Source organism: Melanerpes formicivorus, unplaced genomic scaffold (assembly GCF_026170545.1).
Source record: "Melanerpes formicivorus ecotype bairdi unplaced genomic scaffold, bMelFor1.0.p_v2 SCAF_115, whole genome shotgun sequence".
NCBI classification, from domain to species: domain Eukaryota; kingdom Metazoa; phylum Chordata; class Aves; order Piciformes; family Picidae; genus Melanerpes; species Melanerpes formicivorus.
This window is the reverse complement of record NW_027142467.1, coordinates 1,539,026-1,560,993: the sequence shown is the minus strand read 5'-3', so window position 1 is coordinate 1,560,993 and position 21,968 is coordinate 1,539,026. Positions and strand designations below refer to the sequence as shown.

The window sequence follows — 21,968 nt, the reverse complement described above, 5'->3', positions numbered from 1 at the left end:
CAGGTCTCCCCTGCCCAGAGCTCCCCTCCCCGGAGCTCCCCTGCCCAGTGCTCCTCTGCCCAGAGCTCCTCTGCCCAGAGCTCCCCTGCCCAGTGCTCCCCTGCCCAGAGCTCCTCTGCCCAGAGCTCCTCTGCCCAGAGCTCCCCTGCCCATTGCTCCTCTGCCCAGTGCTCCTCTGCCCAGTGCTCCCCTGCCCAGTGCTCCTCTGCCCAGAGCTCCCCTGCCCAGTGCTCCCCTGCCCAGAGCTCCCCTGCCCAGTGCTCCTCTGCCCAGTGCTCCTCTGCCCAGAGCTCCCCTGCCCAGTGCTCCCCTGCCCAGAGCTCCCCTGCCCAGAGCTCCTCTGCCCAGTGCTCCTCTGCCCAGAGCTCCCCTGCCCAGTGCTCCTCTGCCCAGAGCTCCTCTGCCCAGTGCTCCCCTGCCCAGAGCTCCTCTGCCCAGAGCTCCCCTGCCCATTGCTCCTCTGCCCAGTGCTCCCCTGCCCAGTGCTCCTCTGCCCAGTGCTCCCCTGCCCAGAGCTCCCCTGCCCAGAGCTCCCCTGCCCAGTGCTCCTCTGCCCATTGCTCCCCTGCCCAGTGCTCCCCTGCCCAGAGCTCCCCTGCCCAGTGCTCCCCTGCCCAGAGCTCCTCTGCCCAGTGCTCCCCTGCCCAGAGCTCCCCTGCCCAGAGCTCCCCCTGCCCAGTGCTCCTCTGCCCAGAGCTCCTCTGCCCAGAGCTCCTCTGCCCAGTGCTCCTCTGCCCCTGCCCAGTGCTCCCCCTGCCCAGTGCTCCCCTGCCCAGAGCTCCTCTGCCCCTGCCCAGTGCTCCTCTGCCAGTGCTCCCCTGCCCAGAGCTCCTCTGCCCAGTGCTCCTCTGCCCAGAGCTCCCCCTGCCCAGAGCTCCTCTGCCCAGAGCTCCTCTGCCCAGAGCTCCCCTGCCCAGAGCTCCTCTGCCCAGTGCTCCCCTGCCCAGTGCTCCCCTGCCCAGAGCTCCCCTGCCCAGAGCTCCTCTGCCCAGAGCTCCCCTGCCCAGAGCTCCCCTGCCCAGAGCTCCTCTGCCCCTGCCCAGAGCTCCCCTGCCCAGAGCTCCCCTGCCCAGAGCTCCTCTGCCCAGGTCTCCCCTGCCCAGAGCTCCCCTCCCCGGAGCTCCCCTGCCCAGAGCTCCCCTGCCCAGTGCTCCTCTGCCCAGAGCTCCTCTGCCCAGAGCTCCCCTGCCCAGAGCTCCTCTGCCCAGAGCTCCCATGCCCAGTGCTCCCCTGCCCAGAGCTCCCCTGCCCAGAGCTCTTCTGCCCCTGCCCAGAGCTCCCCTGCCCAGAGCTCCTCTGCCCAGTGCTCCCCTGCCCAGAGCTCCTCTGCCCAGTGCTCCCCTGCCCAGAGCTCCCCTGCCCAGAGCTCCCCTGCCCAGTGCTCCCCTGCCCAGAGCTCCTCTGCCCAGAGCTCCCCTGCCCAGTGCTCCCCTGCCCAGAGCTCCCCTGCCCAGTGCTCCTCTGCCCCTGCCCAGTGCTCCTCTGCCCAGTGCTCCCCTGCCCAGTGCTCCCCCTGCCCAGAGCTCCCCTGCCCAGTGCTCCTCTGCCCAGAGCTCCTCTGCCCAGTGCTCCCCTGCCCAGTGCTCCCCTGCCCAGAGCTCCCCTGCCCAGTGCTCCTCTGCCCAGAGCTCCTCTGCCCAGTGCTCCCCTGCCCAGTGCTCCCCTGCCCAGAGCTCCCCTGCCCAGAGCTCCTCTGCCCAGTGCTCCCCTGCCCAATGCTCCCCTGCCCAGTGCTCCCCTGCCCAGAGCTCCTCTGCCCAGTGGCTCCCCCTGCCCAGTGCTCCCCTGCCCAGAGCTCCCCTGCCCAGAGCTCCTCTGCCCAGAGCTCCCCTGCCCAGAGCTCCCCTGCCCAGAGCTCCTCTGCCCAGAGCTCCTCTGCCCAGTGCTCCCCTGCCCAGAGCTCCTCTGCCCCTGCCCAGAGCTCCTCTGCCCAGTGCTCCCCTGCCCAGAGCTCCTCTGCCCAGTGCTCCCCTGCCCAGAGCTCCCCTGCCCAGAGCTCCCCTGCCCAGTGCTCCCCTGCCCAGAGCTCCTCTGCCCAGAGCTCCCCTGCCCAGTGCTCCCCTGCCCAGAGCTCCCCTGCCCAGTGCTCCTCTGCCCCTGCCCAGTGCTCCTCTGCCCAGTGCTCCCCTGCCCAGTGCTCCCCTGCCCAGAGCTCCCCTGCCCAGTGCTCCTCTGCCCAGAGCTCCTCTGCCCAGTGCTCCCCTGCCCAGTGCTCCCCTGCCCAGAGCTCCCCTGCCCAGTGCTCCTCTGCCCAGAGCTCCTCTGCCCAGTGCTCCCCTGCCCAGTGCTCCCCTGCCCAGAGCTCCCCTGCCCAGAGCTCCTCTGCCCAGTGCTCCCCTGCCCAATGCTCCCCTGCCCAGTGCTCCCCTGCCCAGAGCTCCTCTGCCCAGTGCTCCCCTGCCCAGTGCTCCCCTGCCCAGAGCTCCCCTGCCCAGAGCTCCTCTGCCCAGAGCTCCCCTGCCCAGAGCTCCCCTGCCCAGAGCTCCTCTGCCCAGAGCTCCTCTGCCCAGTGCTCCCCCTGCCCAGAGCTCCTCTGCCCCTGCCCAGAGCTCCTCTGCCCAGTGCTCCCCTGCCCAGAGCTCCTCTGCCCAGTGCTCCTCTGCCCAGAGCTCCTCTGCCCAGTGCTCCTCTGCCCAGAGCTCCTCTGCCCCTGCCCAGAGCTCCTCTGCCCAGAGCTCCCCTGCCCAGAGCTCCCCTGCCCAGTGCTCCCCTGCCCAGAGCTCCTCTGCCCAGTGCTCCCCTGCCCAGAGCTCCTCTGCCCCTGCCCAGAGCTCCCCTGCCCAGAGCTCCTCTGCCCAGTGCTCCTCTGCCCAGAGCTCCTCTGCCCGTGCCCAGAGCTCCTCTGCCCCTGCCCGGAGCTCCCCTGCCCAGAGCTCCTCTGCCCAGTGCTCCCCTGCCCAGAGCTCCCCTGCCCAGTGCTCCCCTGCCCAGAGCTCCCCTGCCCAGAGCTCCTCTGCCCCTGCCCAGAGCTCCTCTGCCCAGAGCTCCTCTGCCCCTGCCCAGAGCTCCTCTGCCCAGTGCTCCCCTGCCCAGAGCTCCTCTGCCCCTGCCCAGAGCTCCTCTGCCCAGAGCTCCTCTGCCCCTGCCCAGAGCTCCTCTGCCCAGAGCTCCTCTGCCCAGAGCTGCCCTGCCCAGTGCTCCCCTGCCCAGAGCTCCCCTGCCCAGAGCTCCTCTGCCCAGAGCTCCTCTGCCCAGTGCTCCTCTGCCCAGTGCTCCTCTGCCCAGAGCTCCTCTGCCCAGAGCTCCTCTGCCCAGTGCTCCTCTGCCCAGAGCTCCTCTGCCCAGAGCTCCTCTGCCCAGTGCTCCTCTGCCCAGTGCTCCCCTGTGCTGCCTGTGGCTGCCGGCCGAGCAGGGCGCCGTGGGGCAGCTCAGCACCATCCTGTGCCTGTGTCTGGCAGAAGCATGCCCGGGGCCAGGTGCTCTTCGAGCTGGTGTGTGAGCACCTCAACCTGCTGGAGAAGGACTACTTCGGCCTCACCTTCTGCGACTCAGACAGCCAGAAGGTGAGTGCCTGGGGGGATGTGAGTGTCTGGGGGGATGTGAGTGTCTGGGGGGGATGTGAGTGTCTGGGGGGGATGTGAGTGTCTGGGGGGGGATGTGAGTGACTGGGGGGGGATGTGAGTGTCTGGGGGGGATGTGAGTGTCTGGGGGGGATGTGAGTGTCTGGGGGGGGATGTGAGTGTCTGGGGGGGATGTGAGTGTCTGGGGGGGGATGTGAGTGTCTGGGGGGGATGTGAGTGTCTGGGGGGGGATGGGGGTGTCTGGGGGGGATGTGAGTGTCTGGGGGGGGATGTGAGTGCCTGGGGGGGATGTGAGTGTCTGGGGGGGATGTGAGTGTCTGGGGGGGGTTAGTGAGTGTCTGGGGGGATGTGAGTGTCTGGGGGGGATGGGGGTGTCTGGGGGGGATGTGAGTGTCTGGGGGGGGATGTGAGTGTCTGGGGGGGGGGTTTGTGAGTGTCTGGGGGGGTTGTGAGTGTCTGGGGGGAGATGGGGGTGTCTGGGGGGGATGTGAGTGTCTGGGGGGGGATGTGAGTGTCTGGGGGGGTTGTGAGTGTCTGGGGGATGTGAGTGTCTGGGGGGGATGTGAGTGTCTGGGGGGGGATGTGAGTGTCTGGGGGGGTTGTGAGTGTCTGGGGGGGGGGATGTGAGTGTCTGGGGGGGATGTGAGTGTCTGGGGGGGGATGGGGGTGTCTAGGGGGGATGTGAGTGTCTGGGGGGGGATGTGAGTGTCTGGGGGGGTTGTGAGTGTCTGGGGGGGGGATGTGAGTGTCTGGGGGGGATGTGAGTGTCTGGGGGGGGATGTGAGTGTCTGGGGGGGGATGTGAGTGTCTGGGGGGGAGATGGGGGTGTCTGGGGGGGGATGTGAGTGTCTGGGGGGGGATGTGAGTGTCTGGGGGGGATGTGAGTGCCTGGGGGGGATGTGAGTGTCTGGGGGGGGATGTGAGTGTCTGGGGGGGATGGGGAGTGTCTGGGGGGGGATGTGAGTGCCTGGGGGGATGTGAGTGTCTGGGGGGAGATGGGGGTGTCTGGGGGGGGGGTGTTCCTCATGTGGCCCCCCCGGGTGCTGAGCACCCCTCTGAGCTGCTCTCTCCTCCCTGCAGAACTGGCTGGACCCCTCCAAGGAGATCAAGAAGCAGATCCGCAGTAAGTGCTGCGGGAGGCTCGGTGCTGCCCAGCTCCCAGGGGCTCAGCTCTGAGTGCCCCCAGTGCTGGGGGGCACCTGTGCCAGCTGGCCTGAGGGCAGGGCTGCTGCTGCTTCTCTGGCTGCCTGTTCCCCATCTCTCAGGAATGCCAGGGCTGGGGGAAGCCAGGACCCCATCCATGCCACCAGAGCCCTCTCCAGGCACCACCCCCACCTGCCCTCAGCAGGGAGGGGAGCGAGGCAGGTCTTGGGCTGCCTTTCCCACGATGCTGCCATGCTGGCTGCCAGGAGGGCTGTTGCCCAAGGTGGCACCTCCTAGGCCACAGGAGGCTTTTGCTGTGAGGTTGTGGCCATGCTGAGCTGATTGCTCCTGGATCTCATGGAACAGTTTGGGTTGGACCTCACTTAGAGCCCACCCAGCTCCAGCCCCGTGCCGTGGGCAGGGACCCCCTCCCACCAGCACAGGCTGCTCAAGGCCTCATCCAGCCTGGTCCTGAACCCCTCCAGGGATGCTGTTTGGGGAGGAGTAACCAAGTCCTGCTGCTGTCCCAGTGGCTGCTCTCTTGGCACCCTTGTCCCTGTACCAGGCCTGCAGAGAACAGTGGGTGCCTGGATGCTCCTGCATGCCAGCAGGGTAGTGCCCTTACAGCTCCCACTCCCCTCTCCTCTCCTCCCCTCCTCTCCTCTCCTCTCCCTCTCCCTCTCCTCCCTCCTCTCCTCTCCTCTCCTCTCCTCTCCTCTCCTCTCCTCTCCTCTCCTCTCCCTCTCCCTCTCCCTCTCCCTCTCCCTCTCCCTCTCCCTCTCCCTCTCCCTCTCCCTCTCCCTCTCCCTCTCCCTCTCCCTCTCCCTCTCCCTCTCCCTCTCCCTCTCCCCTCCCTCCCCTCAGGTGGGCCCTGGAACTTTGCCTTCACTGTGAAGTTTTACCCTCCAGACCCTGCCCAGCTCACAGAGGACATCACGAGGTGAGGACCCCCCCTGGGTGGGCAGAGCTGCTGGGAGCAGCTCCCAGGGGAGCGGCAGGGGCAGGGCTGAGGCAGGCCCGGGGCAGCTGGGCTGTGCCTGAGCTCTCCCTGCCCTCCCACTCCGTGTGGCACATCCAAGCCACCCAGAGCTGGGCCAGGAAGGTGGCCACGGGAGGTGGCAGTGAGCAGTGACTGCTGCGGAGGGCATGGAGCTGCCATGGCAGTGCCCAGGCAGGGCAGGGCAGGGCAGGGCTGTTCCCTGCTGCAGAGGGCATGGAGCTGCCATGGCAGTGCCCAGGCAGGGCAGGGCAGGGCTGTTCCCTGCTGCAGAGGGCATGGAGCTGCCATGGCAGTGCCCAGGCAGGGCAGGGCAGGGCAGGGCTGCTCCCTGCTGCAGAGGGCATGGAGCTGTGGTGGCAGTGCCCAGGCAGGGCAGGGCAGGGCAGGGCTGTTCCCTGCTGCAGAGGGCATGGAGCTGCCATGGCAGTGCCCAGGCAGGGCAGGGCAGGGCAGGGCTGTTCCCTGCTGCAGAGGGCAGGGAGCTGCCATGGCAGTGCCCAGGGAAGGCAGGTCAGGGCAGGGCTGTTCCCTGCTGCAGAGGGCAGGGAGCTGTGGTGGCAGTGCCCAGGGAGGGCAGGGCAGGGCAGGGCAGGTCTGTTCCCTGCTGTAGAGGGCAGGGAGCTGCCATGGCAGTGCCCAGGGAGGGCAGGGCAGGGCTGTTCCCTGCTGCAGAGGGCATGGAGCTGTGGTGGCAGTGCCCAGGCAGGGCAGGGCAGGGCTGCTCCCAGCTGCAGAGGGCATGGAGCTGCCATGGCAGTGCCCAGGCAGGTCAGGGCAGGGCTGTTCCCTGCTGCAGAGGGCATGGAGCTGCCATGGCAGTGCCCAGGGAGGGCAGGGCAGGGCTGTTCCCTGCTGCAGAGGGCATGGAGCTGTGGTGGCAGTGCCCAGGCAGGGCAGGGCAGGGCTGCTCCCAGCTGCAGAGGGCATGGAGCTGCCATGGCAGTGCCCAGGCAGGTCAGGGCAGGGCTGTTCCCTGCTGCAGAGGGCATGGAGCTGCCATGGCAGTGCCCAGGGAGGGCAGGGCAGGGCTGTTCCCTGCTGCAGAGGGCATGGAGCTGTGGTGGCAGTGCCCAGGCAGGGCAGGGCAGGGCTGCTCCCAGCTGCAGAGGGCATGGAGCTGCCATGGCAGTGCCCAGGCAGGTCAGGGCAGGGCTGTTCCCTGCTGCAGAGGGCATGGAGCTGCCATGGCAGTGCCCAGGGAGGGCAGGGCAGGGCAGGGCTGTTCCCTGCTGCAGAGGGCATGGAGCTGCCATGGCAGTGCCCAGGCAGGGCAGGGCAGGGCAGGGCTGTTCCCTGCTGCAGAGGGCATGGAGCTGCCATGGCAGTGCCCAGGGAGGGCAGGGCAGGGCAGGGCTGTTCCTTGCTGCAGAGGGCATGGAGCTGCCATGGCAGTGCCCAGGGAGGGCAGGGCAGGGCAGGGCTGTTCCCTGCTGCAGAGGGCATGGAGCTGCCATGGCAGTGCCCAGGCAGGGCAGGGCAGGGCTGTTCCCTGCTGCAGAGGGCATGGAGCTGCCATGGCAGTGCCCAGGGAGGGCAGGGCAGGGCAGGGCAGGGCTGCTCCCAGCTGCAGAGGGCATGGAGCTGCCATGGCAGTGCCCAGGCAGGGCAGGGCAGGGCAGGGCAGGGCTGCTCCCAGCTGCAGAGGGCATGGAGCTGCCATGGCAGTGCCCAGGCAGGGCAGGGCAGGGCAGGGCTGTTCCCTGCTGCAGAGGGCAGGGAGCTGCCATGGCAGTGCCCAGGGAGGGCAGGGCAGGGCAGGGCTGTTCCCTGCTGCAGAGGGCATGGAGCTGCCATGGCAGTGCCCAGGCAGGGCAGGGCAGGGCAGGGCTGTTCCCTGCTGCAGAGGGCATGGAGCTGCCATGGCAGTGCCCAGGCAGGGCAGGGCAGGGCAGGGCTGTTCCCTGCTGCAGAGGGCATGGAGCTGCCATGGCAGTGCCCAGGCAGGGCAGGGCAGGGCTGTTCCCTGCTGCAGAGGGCATGGAGCTGTGGTGGCAGTGCCCAGGCAGGGCAGGGCAGGGCTGCTCCCTGCTGCGGAGGGCATGGAGCTGCCATGGCAGTGCCCAGGCAGGGCAGGGCAGGGCAGGGCTGCTCCCTGCTGCGGAGGGCAGTGCCCTGCAGCCCAGCCTCACCCTCTGCCCGCTCCCGCAGGTACTACCTGTGCCTGCAGCTCCGTGCCGACATCATCAGCGGGCGCCTGCCCTGCTCCTTCGTCACCCACGCCCTGCTGGGCTCCTACGCCGTGCAGGCCGAGCTGGGCGACTACGACCCCGAGGAGCACCTGGGCAACTACGTGAGCGAGCTGCGCTTCGCCCCCAACCAGAGCCGGGAGCTGGAGGAGCGCATCATGGAGCTGCACAAGACCTACCGGTGCGCCCCCCCGCCGGCCGCGGCCGGGCACTGCGCCACCCCCACCCGCCGCGCGGCGCGGGGCCATGTGTCGCCCTCTCTGTGTCCCTGCAGGGGAATGACCCCCGGGGAAGCCGAGATCCACTTCCTGGAGAACGCCAAGAAGCTCTCCATGTACGGCGTGGACCTGCACCACGCCAAGGTAGCGGCTGCCAGGGGCACGGGCAGTGCCAGCCTGCCCCCCCTCTACCCTGCCAGCCTGTCCTGCCCCGCTGCCTGACCCCCTGCCCCGCTGCCAGCCCCCCCTGTACCCTGCCAGCCCGTCCTGTACCCTGCCAGCCCGCCCTGCCCCGCTGCCAGCCCCCCTTCTACCCTGCCAGCCCCCCCTGCCCCGCTGCCAGCCCGCCCTGCCCCGCTGCCAGCCCCCCTTCTACCCTGCCAGCCCCCCCTGCCCCACTGCCAGCCCACCCTGCCCCCCCTGCCAGCCCCCTCTGCCCATCTGCCTGTCCCCCCGCCCCACTGCCTGCTCACCCTGCCCCCTGCCAGCCCCCCCCTGCCCCCCCTGCCAGCCCTGCCCCACTGCCTGACCCCCTGCCCCGCTGCCTGTCCCCCCTGCCCTGCTGCCTGTCCCCCCTCTACCCTGCCTGCCCCCCCTCTACCCTGCCAGCCCGTCCTGCCCTGCTGCCTGACCCCCTGCCCCACTGCCTGCCCGCCCTGCCCCACTGCCAGCCCCCCCTGCCCTGCTGCCCTCCCCCACTGCCCCACTGCCAGCCCCCCCTGCCCCCGCTGCCAGCCCCCCCTCTCCCGCTGCCTGCCCCCTGCCCGGGCAGGGCACGACCCTGCGCGGCTGGCACCGGGCGGCTCTGCCCTGGGACCAGGGCACCTCCAGGGCGAGTCAGCCCCAAGGGCTGGCCTGTGGCAGCCGCTGCCGCGGGGCACTGGGGGGGCAGCCCAGCAGCCTCCTGCCGCCCCCTGCAGGACTCGGAGGGCATCGACATCATGCTGGGCGTCTGTGCCAACGGGCTGCTCATCTACCGCGACCGGCTGCGCATCAACCGCTTCGCCTGGCCCAAGATCCTCAAGATCTCCTACAAGAGGAGCAACTTCTACATCAAGATCCGCCCGGGGGAGGTGGGTGCCCGCTGCCAGCCCGGCGGCCGCTGGCTCTGCCGGGGCCGGGGCCGGGGCCGCTGGCTCTGCCGGCCGGGGAGGGGCTCCGGATGGTGCTGGCCGAGGCAGCTCCTCCCCTGCGGCGTTTGGAGGCTTTCAGCGGCTGCTCTCTCTTTCACTCTCCCGTTTTCCCACTGGCAAAGTGCCCCCAGCAGCCTGAGGGCACCTCGGGCTCCTCTGCCCATCAGCCCGGGGGGTGCTGAGGGCCGTTCAGGATGTGCTCTTGTGAGCCTCACAAAAAGCCCTCAGGAGACTTTCTCACTCCTTTGCTGACCCTTGCCACTCTCTTCCCTTTTCTGTGCACTGTGCCCATGTGTGCCAGCAGGCAGGAGGGCAAGCACAGGGCATCAGAGCTGGGCAGTGCTGCCCTCTGGCCCAGGGGAGCTGTGAAAAGGGTTTTTGTTTCTGGAGGGAATTTATCCTGCACTTAAAAAAGCCCAAACCAAACCCCCCACAACCATTTGGGCTTGAGGGAAGTGCTCAGGGCCAGAAGGGTGATGCCAGCACCGGTGGGGCTGATCAGGGACCTCTCCAGCACTGCTCTGAGGACTTCTCCCCATGGTGTGACCCTTTGCCTGGGGACAGGCACCCCCAGCAGGTTTCCATGGGGACAGGCATCCCCAGTCAGGCTTCTGTGTCCCATGGGGACAGGCACCCCAGCAGACTTCCTTCTGCAGCCTGTCCCCATGGTGTGACCCTTTCTTTGCCTGGGGACAGGCCCCCCCAGCAGGTTTCCATGGGGACAGGCACCCCCAGCAGGTTTCCATGGGGACAGGCACCCCAGCAGGCTTCCTTCTGCAGCCTGTCCCCATGGTGTGACCCTTTGCCTGGGGACAGGCACCCCCAGCAGGTTTCCATGGGGACAGGCACCCCAGCAGACTTCCTTCTGCAGCCTGTCCCCATGGTGTGACCCTTTCTTTGCCTGGGGACAGGCACCCCCAGCAGGTTTCCATGGGGACAGGCACCCCCAATCAGGCTTCCTTCTGCAGCCTGTCCCCATGGTGTGACCCTTTGCCTGGGGACAGGCCCCCCCAGCAGGTTTCCATGGGGACAGGCACCCCAGCAGGCTTCCTTCTGCAGCCTGTCCCCATGGTGTGACCTTTGCCTGGGGACAGGCCCCCCCAGCAGGTTTCCATGGGGACAGGCCCCCCCAGCAGGCTTTTGTCCCCCAGGGGGACAGGCACTGCCACTCAGGCTTCCTTCTGGAGCCTCTCTCTCTCTCTCTCTTCCCTTTTCTGTGCACTGTGCCCATGTGTGCCAGCAGGCAGGAGGGCAAGCACAGGGCATCAGAGCTGGGCAGTGCTGCCCTCTGGCCCAGAGGAGCTGTGAAAAGGGTTTTTGTTTCTGGAGGGAATTTATCCTGCACTTAAAAAAGCCCAAACCAAACCCCCCACATCCATTTGGGCTTGAGGGAAGTGCTCAGGGCCAGAAGGGTGATGCCAGCACCGGTGGGGCTGAGCAGGGACCTCTCCAGCACTGCTCTGAGGACTCTTTTTGCGTGGTCATGGCTCCTGTCAGGCAAACCTGAGGGCCTTGGCAAGGTGGGACCCACCTCACCCTGTGCTCTAGGGCAGGAGCTGTCTGTAACCACAATCCTGCAATGGGTTGGGTTGGAAGGGAGCTCAAAGCTCAGCCAGCTCCAGCCCCCTGCCATGGGCAGGGACCCCTCCCACCAGCACAGGCTGCTCAAGGCCTCATCCAGCCTGGTCCTGAGCACCTCCAGGCAGGAGGCAGCCACAGCCTCCCTGGGCAGCCTGTGCCAGGCTCTCCCCATCCTCACTGCCAAGAATTCCTCCCTCAGCCCCAGTCTGAATGCTGTGTCTGTGTGTCTCCCCCAAGTACGAACAGTTTGAGAGCACCATTGGCTTCAAGCTGCCCAACCACCGCTCTGCCAAGCGCCTCTGGAAGGTCTGCATAGAGCATCACACCTTCTTCAGGTGAGCACCCCCTGCCCACACCTTCCTTCTCCAGGCCCCCCTCTCTCAGTGTCAAACACTCTCCTGCCTCTGCCCCAGTGGGTGCAGGCTGGGAGCAACCCCAGGGGGCACATCTGGGGCCTTCTGACAGCTCTCAGAACCACAGAAGCATTCAGGCTGGAAAAGAGCCTCAGGACCCCCAAGGCCAAGCACTGACCCTGTTCTGCAAGGCTCACCCCTGACCCACAGCCCCAAGCACCACATCCAAACCACCTCCAAACACCTCCAGGGGTGGTGACTCCACCACCCCCCTGGGCAGCCTCTGCCAGTCTCTGACCACTCCTGATGGGAAATAACTTTCCCTAATGTCCCCTGCTGCAGCTTGAGGCCATTGCCTCTTGTCCTGTCACTAATTCCCTGTGAGCAGAGACCAGCAGCAGCCTCTCCACAGCCTCCTTTCAGGCAGCTGTAGGCAGGCAGGAGGTCTCCCCTCAGCCTCTTCTCTTCACACTAACCATCCCCAGCTCCTTCAGTTGCTCTTCACCAGATTGCTTCCCCAGGCCCTTCCCAGCTTCCTTGCCATGCTCTGCCCTGGCTCCAGCACCTCCACATCTCTCTTGGGCTGTGGTGCCCCAAAACTGGGCACAAACCTCGAGGTGTGCCCAGCACAGGAGGACAATCCCCTCCCTGCTGCTGCTGGGCACAGCATTGCTGATCCCAGCCAGGAGGCCTTTGGCTTTCTTGGCCCCCTGGGCACACTGCTGGCTCCTCTTCAGCTGCTTGTCCCTTAGCACCCCCAGGTCCCTTCCTGCCAGACAGTTTCCAGCCACACTGCCCCAGGCCTGGAGCACTGCTTGGGGTTGCTGTGCCCCAAGTGCAGGACCTGGCCTGGTTGGAGCTCATCCTGTAACCGCTGCCCCTCGCTACGGCCCCAACCTCCCCCCGGTTCGACTCTGCCACCCAACTCCCTGCCCTCTGCCAGCTGAGCCCTGACTCTCTTGTCTCTCCCCCTCCCTCCTCCCAGGCTGGTGTCTCCAGAGCCCCCTCCCAAGGGCTTCCTGGTGATGGGCTCCAAGTTCCGGTACAGCGGCCGGACGCAGGCTCAGACGCGCCAGGCCAGCGCCCTCATCGACCGCCCCGCGCCCTTCTTCGAGCGCTCCTCCAGCAAGCGCTACACCATGTCCCGCAGCCTGGATGGAGGTAGGCAGCCTGCCACGGGGGACAGCTCCCCCCCAGCAGCCTGCCTTCTGCAGCCCAACCCCGTGGCAAAAAGGAGGGCTGCCCCCAGCAGCCGGCTTTCCGCAGCCCGTCCCCGTGGCAAAGGGCTCTGTGCCCACCCCCGCCGGCGTGCCACGGGGGACAGCCTGCCCCAGCAGGACTCTTGCTGGAGCCTGGCCACATGGCAAAGGGTCTGGGCCCACCTCATAAGGTTGCCTTCTGGAGCCTGGCCCCATGGTGTGAGCCTTTGCCTGGGGACAGGCACCCCCAGCAGGCTGCCTTCTGGAGCCTGTCCCCATGGTGTGACCCTTTGCCTGGGGACTGGCACCCACATCAGGCTTCCTTCAGGTGCTTGTCCCCGTGGCATCAGCTTTTGCCTGGGGACAGGCACCTCCAGCAGGCTTCCATGGGGACAGGGACCCCCAATCAAACTTCTGTGTCCCATGAGGACAAGCACCCCCAGAAGGCTTTCTTCTGGAGCCTGGTCCCATGGTGTGACCCTTTGCCTGGGGACTGGCACCCGCATCAGGCTTCCTTCTGGAGCTTGTCCCCATGGCATCAGCCTTTGCCTGGGGACAGGCACCCCCAGCAGGCTGCCCTCTGGAGCCTGTCCCCATGGTGTGACCCTCTGCCTGGGGACAGGCACCCTCAGCAGGCTCCCATTGGGACAGGCACCCCCAATCAGGCTTCTGTGTCCCACAAGGACAAGCACCCCCAGCAGGCTTCCTTCTGGAGCCTGTCCCCATGGTGTGACCCTTTGCCTGGGGACAGGCACCCCCAGCAGGCTTCCTTCTGGAGCCTGTCCCCATGGTGTGACCTTCTGCCTGGGGACAGGCACCCCCAGCAGGCTTCCATGGGGACAGGGACCCCCAATCAAACTTCTGTGTCCCATGGGGACAGGCACCCCCAGCAGGCTGCCTTCTGGAGTCTGTCCCCATGGTGTGACCCTTTGCCTGGGGACTGGCACCCCCAGCAGGCTTCTGTGTCCCATGAGGACAAGCACCCCCAGCAGGCTTCCTTCTGGAGCCTGTCCCCATGGCAGAGGGTCTGTCCCCACCCCTTTGCCTTGGGGACAGGCTGCAGAGGGGCTGTGGCAGGGCTGGGGGGTGGGCAGCTGGGAGATGAGGCTCCCCCAGGCCGGTGCACTCTGGCTGCAAGGTGTTTGGGGCTGCTGAGCTCTGATCTGTCAGGGGCTGGGGGGCTGGGGGGGGCACACTGGGTGACCTCCTGCTCTCCCCCCCCGGGCAGAGTTCTCACGCCCAGCCTCGGTCAGCGAGAACCACGACGGAGGGGCAGAGGGCGAGAAGCAGGAGGAGGACGGAGAGCTGGGCAGCAGGAGGAGGTCCCAGGCAGAGGAGGAGGAGGTCACCACCCCCACCAAAATCAAGGAGCTGAAGGTACAGAGGAGCAGTGGCAGTGGGGGGGTGGGGCTGGCACACACCTGCAGAGGGCAGGCAGGGAAGCAGGGGCAGGGCTGGGCTGCAGGCAGGGTCACCGCCAGGGCAGAAGCCTCTGTGGCCCTCAGGCTGCCAGCTGTGCCCCAGGCTGCTGGGACCCCTGGCACCCCTGGGGCATGGCTCCTGGCCTGCCTCACTGGTGGAAATGGGGCTGGCATGGGGGCTCAGCTGCTCTCTGACTCCCCTGCAGCCTTCAGCTGGGCTCAAGGCTTGTCCCCAGGCAGGGCTGCAGCTGGCAGCAGCCTCCCTCCGGGACAAGCATGGGGCCAGGCCAGGCACACTGATGCCTGGAGGGGCTGAGGGAACGGAGAGAGTTCAGTCTGGAGAGGAGGAGGCTGAGGGAGACCTCACTGCTCTCTGCAGCTCCCTGAAAAGAGGCTGGGGCCAGCTGGGGGTTGGGCTCTGCTCCCTGGTCTCAGGGGGCAGAAGGAGAGGCAATGGCCTGAAAGTGTGCCAGGGGAGGCTGAGGATGGAGAGGAGGCAAAATGCTGCCAGAGTGGTCAGGGATTGGCAGAGGCTGCCCAGGGAGGTGGTGGAGTCCCCCATGGCTGGGGGAAACCTGTGGCTGTGGCACTTGAGGACGTGGTTTGATGGCCATGGTGGTGTTGGGTTGATGTTGGACTCAGTGATCTCAGTGATCTCCCTGATTCTATGCCCACTCCTGGCTGGCACCGCCTGGGCACAGCCCACCCACTCCCTCCCCCCGTGCTGAGCCCATTTCAGCCCCATGCCGTGAGGGGAGGGGGGGAGGGGAGGGTTCCCGGTGCTCCCTGCCGGCCCTGCTGCTGAACTGTGATGTTTGTGGGGAGGGCCCTGACTGACCCTGCCGGTTACTTTTAACCCTCTCTTTGCTGCCAGCCGGAGCACGAAACAACCCCCAGGCACAAGCAGGAGGTATTCTCTCTCTGGAGTATCTTAGTCCTCATCAGTGCATCCTCTTGTCCATCCCCCCCACCCCCGGAGCAACCCTGGCTGCCCCCCTGTTTGCTGGGATAGGAGATGCTCTGGGACTCGGCGGGGGGGGGTGGGGTGGATGCTAGAGCAGCCCAGTGAGCAGAGGGCTGGGGATCTGCCCCAGCATGCACACAGCATCTTCTATCCCACTAAGTGAGGTGGTCCTGGTGGTCCTGGTTGTCTGTGTGAGCAGGAGCCCCCCCCCAAGATGCCCCTTCCCCCCCCTGCCCTGGGGCGCCCTGGCTTCTGCTGTGCTTCTGCCCAGCCGTGTCCTCACCTCCTGTGTCCTCTGCCCCCAGCTCTCCCCTGGAGGCTGTGCCTGTGGCTCCCACTGTGCTCTGCCACCTGCTCTGCTTCTGCCTGCCCTCAGCTGCCTCCCTGCCCTGCTCTGCCCTCCCACAGCCCCAGCCCCCCGCAGCACTGCCAGCCCCCCCCAGCCCTCCTGCCCCAGAGAGGGGCAAAGGGGGCTCTGGGGCACCTTCAGCACCCACTCAGCTGCCTGCAGGGGCAGGCACTGGCACTCACCCCTTGTGCCTGCTGACAGAAGGCAGAGGGTTGTGGAGAAGAGGGAGGCTGTGTCCTCCACTGCACAAACTCCCTGTTGGCAGGGCCCCCCCCAGCCCCCCGGGGAGAGTCATCCCAGACTGAAATCCACAGCTGCTCCCCGAAGGTTCTGCCCCCAGCCAGCAGCCACCTTGGCCAGGGGGGCAGGCTGCCCACCAGGCTTCCTTCTGGGGCCTGTCCCCATGGCCCAGGGTCTGTCCCCACCCCGGTGGATCCCAGCTGGAGCTGTCCCCAGGGGCAACTGCAGCCAGGCCCTGGCTCGGCTGTGCCGGCCCCACACAGCCCTCCCCATCCCGCCTGGCACCTCGGGGCAGGCCCCACCGGGGCGGTGGGCACCGCTGCTGGTCCCCCCCATGCCCACCTCATTCCTGCATGTGCATGTGCTGCTCCCCCAGCCCCAGCACAGCCCCAGCCCAGAGGTGGGCAAACCATGGAGCACTTCTCCACAGCTCAGCCCCGGGGGGGTGCAGGGCAGGGGGCTGCTGGGGCGCCGCAGCGCGCTCGCAGGAGCTGCAGGGTCGGGTAGGGGTCCCCAGGGTCTCTGGGCTGTCACTGAGGAGGAGCCCCGGGGCAGGGGGGGGTTGTTTTAGGTGACTCCTTTCGAACCTCAGCAGAGGTTTGAGCTCAAAGCAGAAGGTCCCTGCTGGTGCTGGTGCTTGCTCTGAGTTGGTTTGCCCACCCCTGTGGCAGGAGGGGAGCCGCCCTGGCGCCTGTCCCACCACGGGGCAGCGCTCCTCACACCTCACCCCAGCACACCCTCGGTGCTCCCAGCTCTCCTCTCTCCACAGCAGGCCAGACCCTGCTCAGGCTGCCCCTGGGCCCAGGCTGCTCCATGCTCTCCAGGCTTGGACTCGTGCTGGACGTCTCTGAGCAGCCCCTGACCTCCTGCCCTTTGGCAGAAGCCCACTTTGAAGGAGCTCCTTTGGGAGGGATGCTTTCCTGCCCTGCTGGGACAGAGGCTCAGATCCTTTGTCCCTGGCAGGAGAGAGCAGCAGGGGAGGCTGCTGGTGCTGCCCCATCAGTGCTGATCCTGGGGGAGAGCTCCCTCCCTCCCTGCAGGGGGTTTGGCTTGTCCTCAGCAGGCTGTGCCGGAGCTGCTGCAGGGCTGTGCTGTCCCCTTCTCAGAGGGCAGCCTGCCACACACCTGCTGCCTTCTGCTGCTTCCTGCAGCCTCCCTGTGGCTCTTGAGGCCCTGAACTCCAGCCCAGCGTGACACAGACCCCCCCAGTGCCCCAGCTCCCCCCCTTTGGCTGTGCCTGATGCTCCAATCCTGGCTCTCTTCCTCTCTTCTTTCCCCAAGTTTCTAGACAAGCCAGAAGATGTTCTGCTGAAGCATCAGGCCAGCATCAACGAGCTGAAACGGACCCTGAAGGAGCCCAACAGCAAGCTGGTGCACAGAGACCGGGACAGGAGGCTGCCTTCCTCACCAGCCTCTTCCTCACCCAAGCACGAGGAGGAGACACCAAAGGGAACCCCAGAAAAGGCCAGCGAGGTTTGTTCTGCTGCTTCCCTCCTGCAGGAGATCCAGTTGGTCAGAGGGAGCTGTGCCTCAGCTCCTGGGCTCTGTGCCTCAGCTCCTGGGCTCTGTGCCTCTGCCTCCTGGGCTGCCCTGGGGGAGCAGGGTGGAAGTTTCCGGGTGGGAAGAGGAGATGGAGGGAGTGGGGGGGGCAGGGGGTGCCTTTTGCCAGGCAACATGTTGTCTCTGGGCTCTGTGACAACCTCACCATCTTCACACTGCTGTTGGGGACCTGTCCTGGTGTCCAGGCAGTGTGTGGGACTGAGCCTCTCACCCTTCTCTGGAGGGCAGTGTTCTGGGGGGGGGGCTCTGGCTTTGGTGGCTTCCCTCCTGCCTCCTACCAGCAGGGCTGCTGTGTGCTGCTGTCCCTGCAGCTCTAGCCCCAGAGCTCTCCTTGGCAGGGCAGGAGCAGGTGCCTGCATGGAGGTGCCCCATGCTGGAGGGGGTGGGCAGAGGGGTGAGCAGTGCCTGGATTGCTCCCTGCACTCAGCTGCTCCCCTCCTGATGTTCTGCCTGCTGGCTTTGCAGTGCCACCGCGACCGAGAAAGGAGGGCACCTGGGGGGCTGGAACTGGGGTGCCAGGATGTGCAGAGCCCCTGGTGCCGTGTGAGTGGCACAGATGTGGTGCTCTGTGTTGCTGAGTTCCTGGTTGGCTCATTACAGGCAGTGTGTGGCAAGGGCTGCCAGCCTGGATGCCCTCTCCCTGCCAGGGACCCTCCCTGCTCGCTGTGCCCTTGCCAGCGTTCTCTCTCTCTTGAGGGGGCTCTCGAGCTGGTCCTGTACCCACACCAGTGGGCATGGCTTCAGGCAGGGTGAGTGCCACACACAGGCCCCACGGTGCCCTGGCTTCTTCCTGGGACGCTGGCACAGCAAGTGAGGACGTGGGGCGGGGAGCAGGGCGCAGGGCACCGCGGGGCAGCAGTGCCAGGGCCTCTCTGCGGGGCGCTCGTGATGGGCACCGTGTGCCTGCCGCTCCCCAGTGGCCAGCAGAGCCCTGGGGCTGCAGGGTGTGCCTGGCATGGGTGAGCTCACAGCCCCACAGCAGAGCAGTGAGCTGGGAGGAGGCAGCAGAGCTTCCCCCCGGGGCTCCTGGAAGCAAGCGCGGAAGGTGCGGAGCCGTGAAGGGAGCCTGGAGAGCTGGCACAGCCGCGGCCTCTGTCCCCCCAGCCCTCCCTCCCTCCCTCCATCCATCTACCACCCACCCACCATTTGTGCCTTCTTTCCTTCTCATGTGCTCTCTCTCTCTGTCTCTCTGTCTCTGTCTCTCTCCCTGTCTCTCTCTCTCTGTGGGTGCTGGGGTTTCCGTGCTGGCACAGACGATGGAAGAGGACTCCCTAGACGGTTTTGCAGCCGGGCACGGAGCTTCCCTAAGCATGGAGTCTTTCACGCAGAAAAGCCTGGTCTCCTCTCCTGAGGTTGTCACCATCCTGCTGCTCTCCCCACCCCCCTGCCCCCTGCCCTGGGCCCTACAGCCTGCCGAGGTGGTTCCTGCCCTCCCGGCACAGCTTGGGCCATTTGCTGCCCTGCCCTGCCCTGCCCTGCCCCGGGCGGGTCCCTCCCTCCCTCCCCCAGCAGCCCTCCCCCAGCAGCCCGCCCCAGGACAGGGCTGGAGGGGAAATCTGCTCCCCTGAGTGGTGCTTCTAGGCTGGGAGACAGGGTCCTGGCAGAGACCTTCCAGTGCTCCAGGCAGAGACCTTCCAGTGCTCCAGGCAGAGCCCTTCCTTGCCTGGCAGAGACCCACCAGACCCAGCGCTGGCTGTGCTCTGGGTGAGGGGGGCCATGCTGGATGCCAGTGCTGGGGGTCCCCAGGCAGTGCTGCCCCCGTGGCACAGGCACTCTGGGGGTGTCCACTCCAGAGCTAAGCAGGCAGGCAACTGCAGGCTCTCTTCTGCAATCCCTGTGTGCTTTCCTTTCACTTTGGCTCCAGCTGCTTGGGCCCAGGCACCCCAAAACAGGGCATCTCTGGAGGCATCATAAGTGTGGGGCTTAAGCATGTGCCAAGCAGGCTCCCAGAGGTGCCCAGGGGTGAGGGACGTGGGCTCTTGGCCCTGCAGGGCTTGTCTCAGGTGCTGGTGGTGGTTGCTCCCCAGGACAGCCCAGAGGAGGTAGGACTGAGAGAAGAAACTGGGTCTGTGAGACTGGCTGTGGTTGGACCCTGCTGCAGGGTGGTGCCCGCTGCTGCTGGGGTCACATCCTGCCTGGGCACCCCCAGGTGAGCCAGCAGAGCAGGAGCAGTGCCAGGCAGGAGGGCAGAGGGGGCAGGGGCACAGCTGGCCCCACTCTTGCAGCCTGTCAGCTCCCTCAGCCAGTGCAGAAGCTGCCAGCATCAGCAGGCTGGGCCCTGCCCATGCAGCTGCAGCCTGGACCTGGGCTGGCACAGCAGAGCTCCTCAGGGGGCAGTGTGGCTGTGAGAGTTGGGAGCCCCAGCCCTGGAAGTTGGAAGCCTCATCCCTGGAGGTGTTTGCAGCCAGGCTGGAAGTGGCTGTGAGCAACCTGCTGTGGTGTGAGGTGTCCCTGCCCATGGCAGCGGGGTTGGAGCTGGATGAGCCTTGAGCTCCCTTCCAACCCTGACAGTTCTGTGGCTGTGTGAGTGAGGGCTTGGGCACAGCCTGGGGCTGCAGCAAGGACACTGCTGCCTTTCATGAGCCTTAGGCTTTGCAGCAGCATCTCCTGGCCCACACTGAGACCCTCTACAGGCCATTATTTAGGAGCTGGTGGACAGAGGCAGCAGCAGTCAGGTGTGACTGCAGCTCTTAAAGCAGAGAGTCCTCTCCTCTGCCCTCTGGAGACCCTCAGGGTGCCAGGGCTGTGCTGAGGGGCAGGTGCTGAGGTGCAGGTGCTGAGCTGGCCTCACCAGTGATTCTTTTCCAGGTGTTAGTAGCTGAGGCTTAGCAGTTGATATGTAGGCACTTGTCCTCCCCTGGCCTGTGGCCACCACGAGGCATTTGTGGCCCCAAGACAGGGAAGACCCCAAGAGGGCTGGAGCTGCTCTGGAGCCAGCCTGAGAGAGTTGGGGTTGTGCAGGCTGGAGAGGAGAAGGCTCCCAGGAGACCTTCTGGTGGCCTTCCAGGAGCTGCAGGGGGCTGCAAGAGAGCTGGGGAGGGACTTTGGAGGGGGTCAGGGAGGGATAGGGGTCTGGGAGACCTCTGAGGGGGCAGGAATCAGGCCTGGGACAGAAAGCCAGCAATGGGCACTGGCAGCCCAGAAGGCCAAGGGCAGCTCAAGCTGCCCTTGGCCTTCTGGGCTGCCAGTGCCCATTGCCAGAGGTGGAAGGAGAGGATCCAGAGGTGGAAGCCTCCTGCCTGGAGGTGTTTGCAGCCAGGCTGGAGGTGGCTGTGAGCAACCTGCTGTGGTGTGAGGTGTCCCTGCCCATGGCAGGGGGTTGGGGCTGGCTGAGCCTTGAGCTCCCTTCCAGCCCTGGCAGTTCTGTGGTTCTAAGACCTAAGGACAGCAGCTCTGCAGAGCTTGGAGCTCTCAGCTTGCTCAGCCTAGAAGCCCCTTGGTGCCCCTGGCCTTCAGCCTCGCTGAGGTTGGGTTGTGCCCCTTAGCTGGAGGCATCTCCACCTCCCCTCCATCCCTCAGCCCTCACTTCTGAGGGAGGACCAGAGGGCTGGGCTGGGAGGTGCAGGCAGTCTCCCCAGCCCAGGGAGCTGTCTCAGTGTCTCAGGTTCCTTTCTTCTCCCCTCCTTGTCGTGAGGTTGGTGCTTTCCTCTCAGGTGGGCTGGGTCTGCCTGAGGAGCAGAAGCAAAGGTGGCAGAGACGTTGGAGGATGCCAGAGGGAGAGGCCTTCTGCCTGCCCTGCCCTCTGCCAAGGTTCTGGACCTTGTTGGCAGGGGCAGAAGGCTGTGTCAGCTCCATGCCCTTGTTCCATTCCTTTCTGCCAGCTTGCTCCCTCCTGTGATGTGTATGCCACAGGCAGATGAGGAGGCCCTCCCAGGTGCTCCTGTCCCTACAGCAGCTCTGCTGGAGCCACAAGTATGAAAGGCAATTACCCCCTGGGCAGTCAGAGTTGCTCTGTGGGCAGACCCATCCCAGCTCCATCCCTTCCCAGCATGGGGTTAGGAAGGGCAGGTCCTGCCTGACCAACCTGAGCTCCTTCCATGCCCAGGGCACTGCCTGGTGGCTGTGGGGCAGGCTGTGGATGGAGTCTGCCTGGGCTGCAGCAAGGCCTTTGCCACCATCCCCCACAGCAAGCTCCTGGCCAAGCTGTCAGCCCCTGCCTTGGCCAGCAGCAACTCTGAGCTGGGTTAGGAAGTGGCTGGAGGCTGAGCCCAGAGAGTGGTGGTGAATGGTGCCACAGCCAGCTGGCAGCCAGGCCCAAGTGCTGTGCCCCAGGGAGCAGTGCTGGGCCCTGTGCTCTTTAACATCTTCAGTGATGATCTGGAGGAGGGCATTGAGTCCATCAGCAGTAAATTTGCTGACCACACCAAGCTGGGGGCAGGAGTTGATCTGCTGGAGGGTTGAGAGGCTCTGCAGAGGGACCTGGACAGGCTGGGCAGATGGGCAGAGGCCAAGGGCAGGAGATTGAACACATCCAAGTGCCAGGGGCTGCACATTGGCCACAGCAACCCCAGGCAGTGCTACAGGCTGGGGTCAGAGTGCCTGAGAGCAGCCAGGCAGAGAGGGACCTGGGGGTGCTGAGTGACAGCTGTCTGAACATGAGCCAGCAGTGTGCCCAGGGGGCCAAGAAGGCCAAGGGCATCCTGGCCTGCAGCAGGAAGAGTGTGGCCAGCAGGAGCAGGGAGCTCATCCTGCCCTGTGCTCAGCACTGCTCAGGCCACACCTGCAGTCCTGTGCCCAGCTCTGGGCTCCTCAGGTCAGGAAAGAGGTTGAGCTGCTGGAAGGTGTCCAGAGAAGGGCAACAAAGCTGGGGAGGGGTCTGGGGCACAGCCCTGTGAGGAGAGGCTGAGGGAGCTGGGGTTGCTTAGCCTGGAGAAGAGGAGGCTCAGGGGAGACCTTCTTGCTCTCTGCACCTCCCTGCAGGGAGGTTGGAGCCAGGTGGGGGTTGGGCTCTTCTGCCAGGCAGCCAGCACCAGAACAAGAGGACACAGTCTCAAGCTGTGCCAGGGTTGGATGTTAAGAGGAAGTTCTACACAGAGAGAGTGATTGCCCATTGGAATGGGCTGCCTGGGGAGGTGGTGGAGTTACCATCATTGGAGGTGT

The 21,968-nt window shown here is 66.2% G+C and overlaps 1 protein-coding gene across 1 annotated transcript in view; it reads left to right on the top strand.

Annotated features, from left to right (window-relative positions):
- Positions 1 to 3,352: 3,352 nt before the first annotated feature.
- EPB41L1 (erythrocyte membrane protein band 4.1 like 1) overlaps positions 3,353 to 21,968 on the top strand; it is a gene marked incomplete at its 5' end in the record, with an annotated part of 40,129 nt that continues 21,513 nt past the window's right edge. Inside the window, 12 exons of the mRNA XM_068167351.1 lie at positions 3,353 to 3,503; positions 4,602 to 4,644; positions 5,529 to 5,604; positions 7,813 to 8,031; positions 8,125 to 8,212; positions 8,989 to 9,141; positions 11,020 to 11,117; positions 12,121 to 12,296; positions 13,563 to 13,711; positions 14,630 to 14,665; positions 16,590 to 16,781; positions 18,122 to 18,220. Of these exons, the coding sequence (XP_068023452.1) occupies positions 3,353 to 3,503; positions 4,602 to 4,644; positions 5,529 to 5,604; positions 7,813 to 8,031; positions 8,125 to 8,212; positions 8,989 to 9,141; positions 11,020 to 11,117; positions 12,121 to 12,296; positions 13,563 to 13,711; positions 14,630 to 14,665; positions 16,590 to 16,781; positions 18,122 to 18,220 (1,480 nt within the window). The remainder of the gene's footprint in view (positions 3,504 to 4,601; positions 4,645 to 5,528; positions 5,605 to 7,812; positions 8,032 to 8,124; positions 8,213 to 8,988; positions 9,142 to 11,019; positions 11,118 to 12,120; positions 12,297 to 13,562; positions 13,712 to 14,629; positions 14,666 to 16,589; positions 16,782 to 18,121; positions 18,221 to 21,968) is intronic.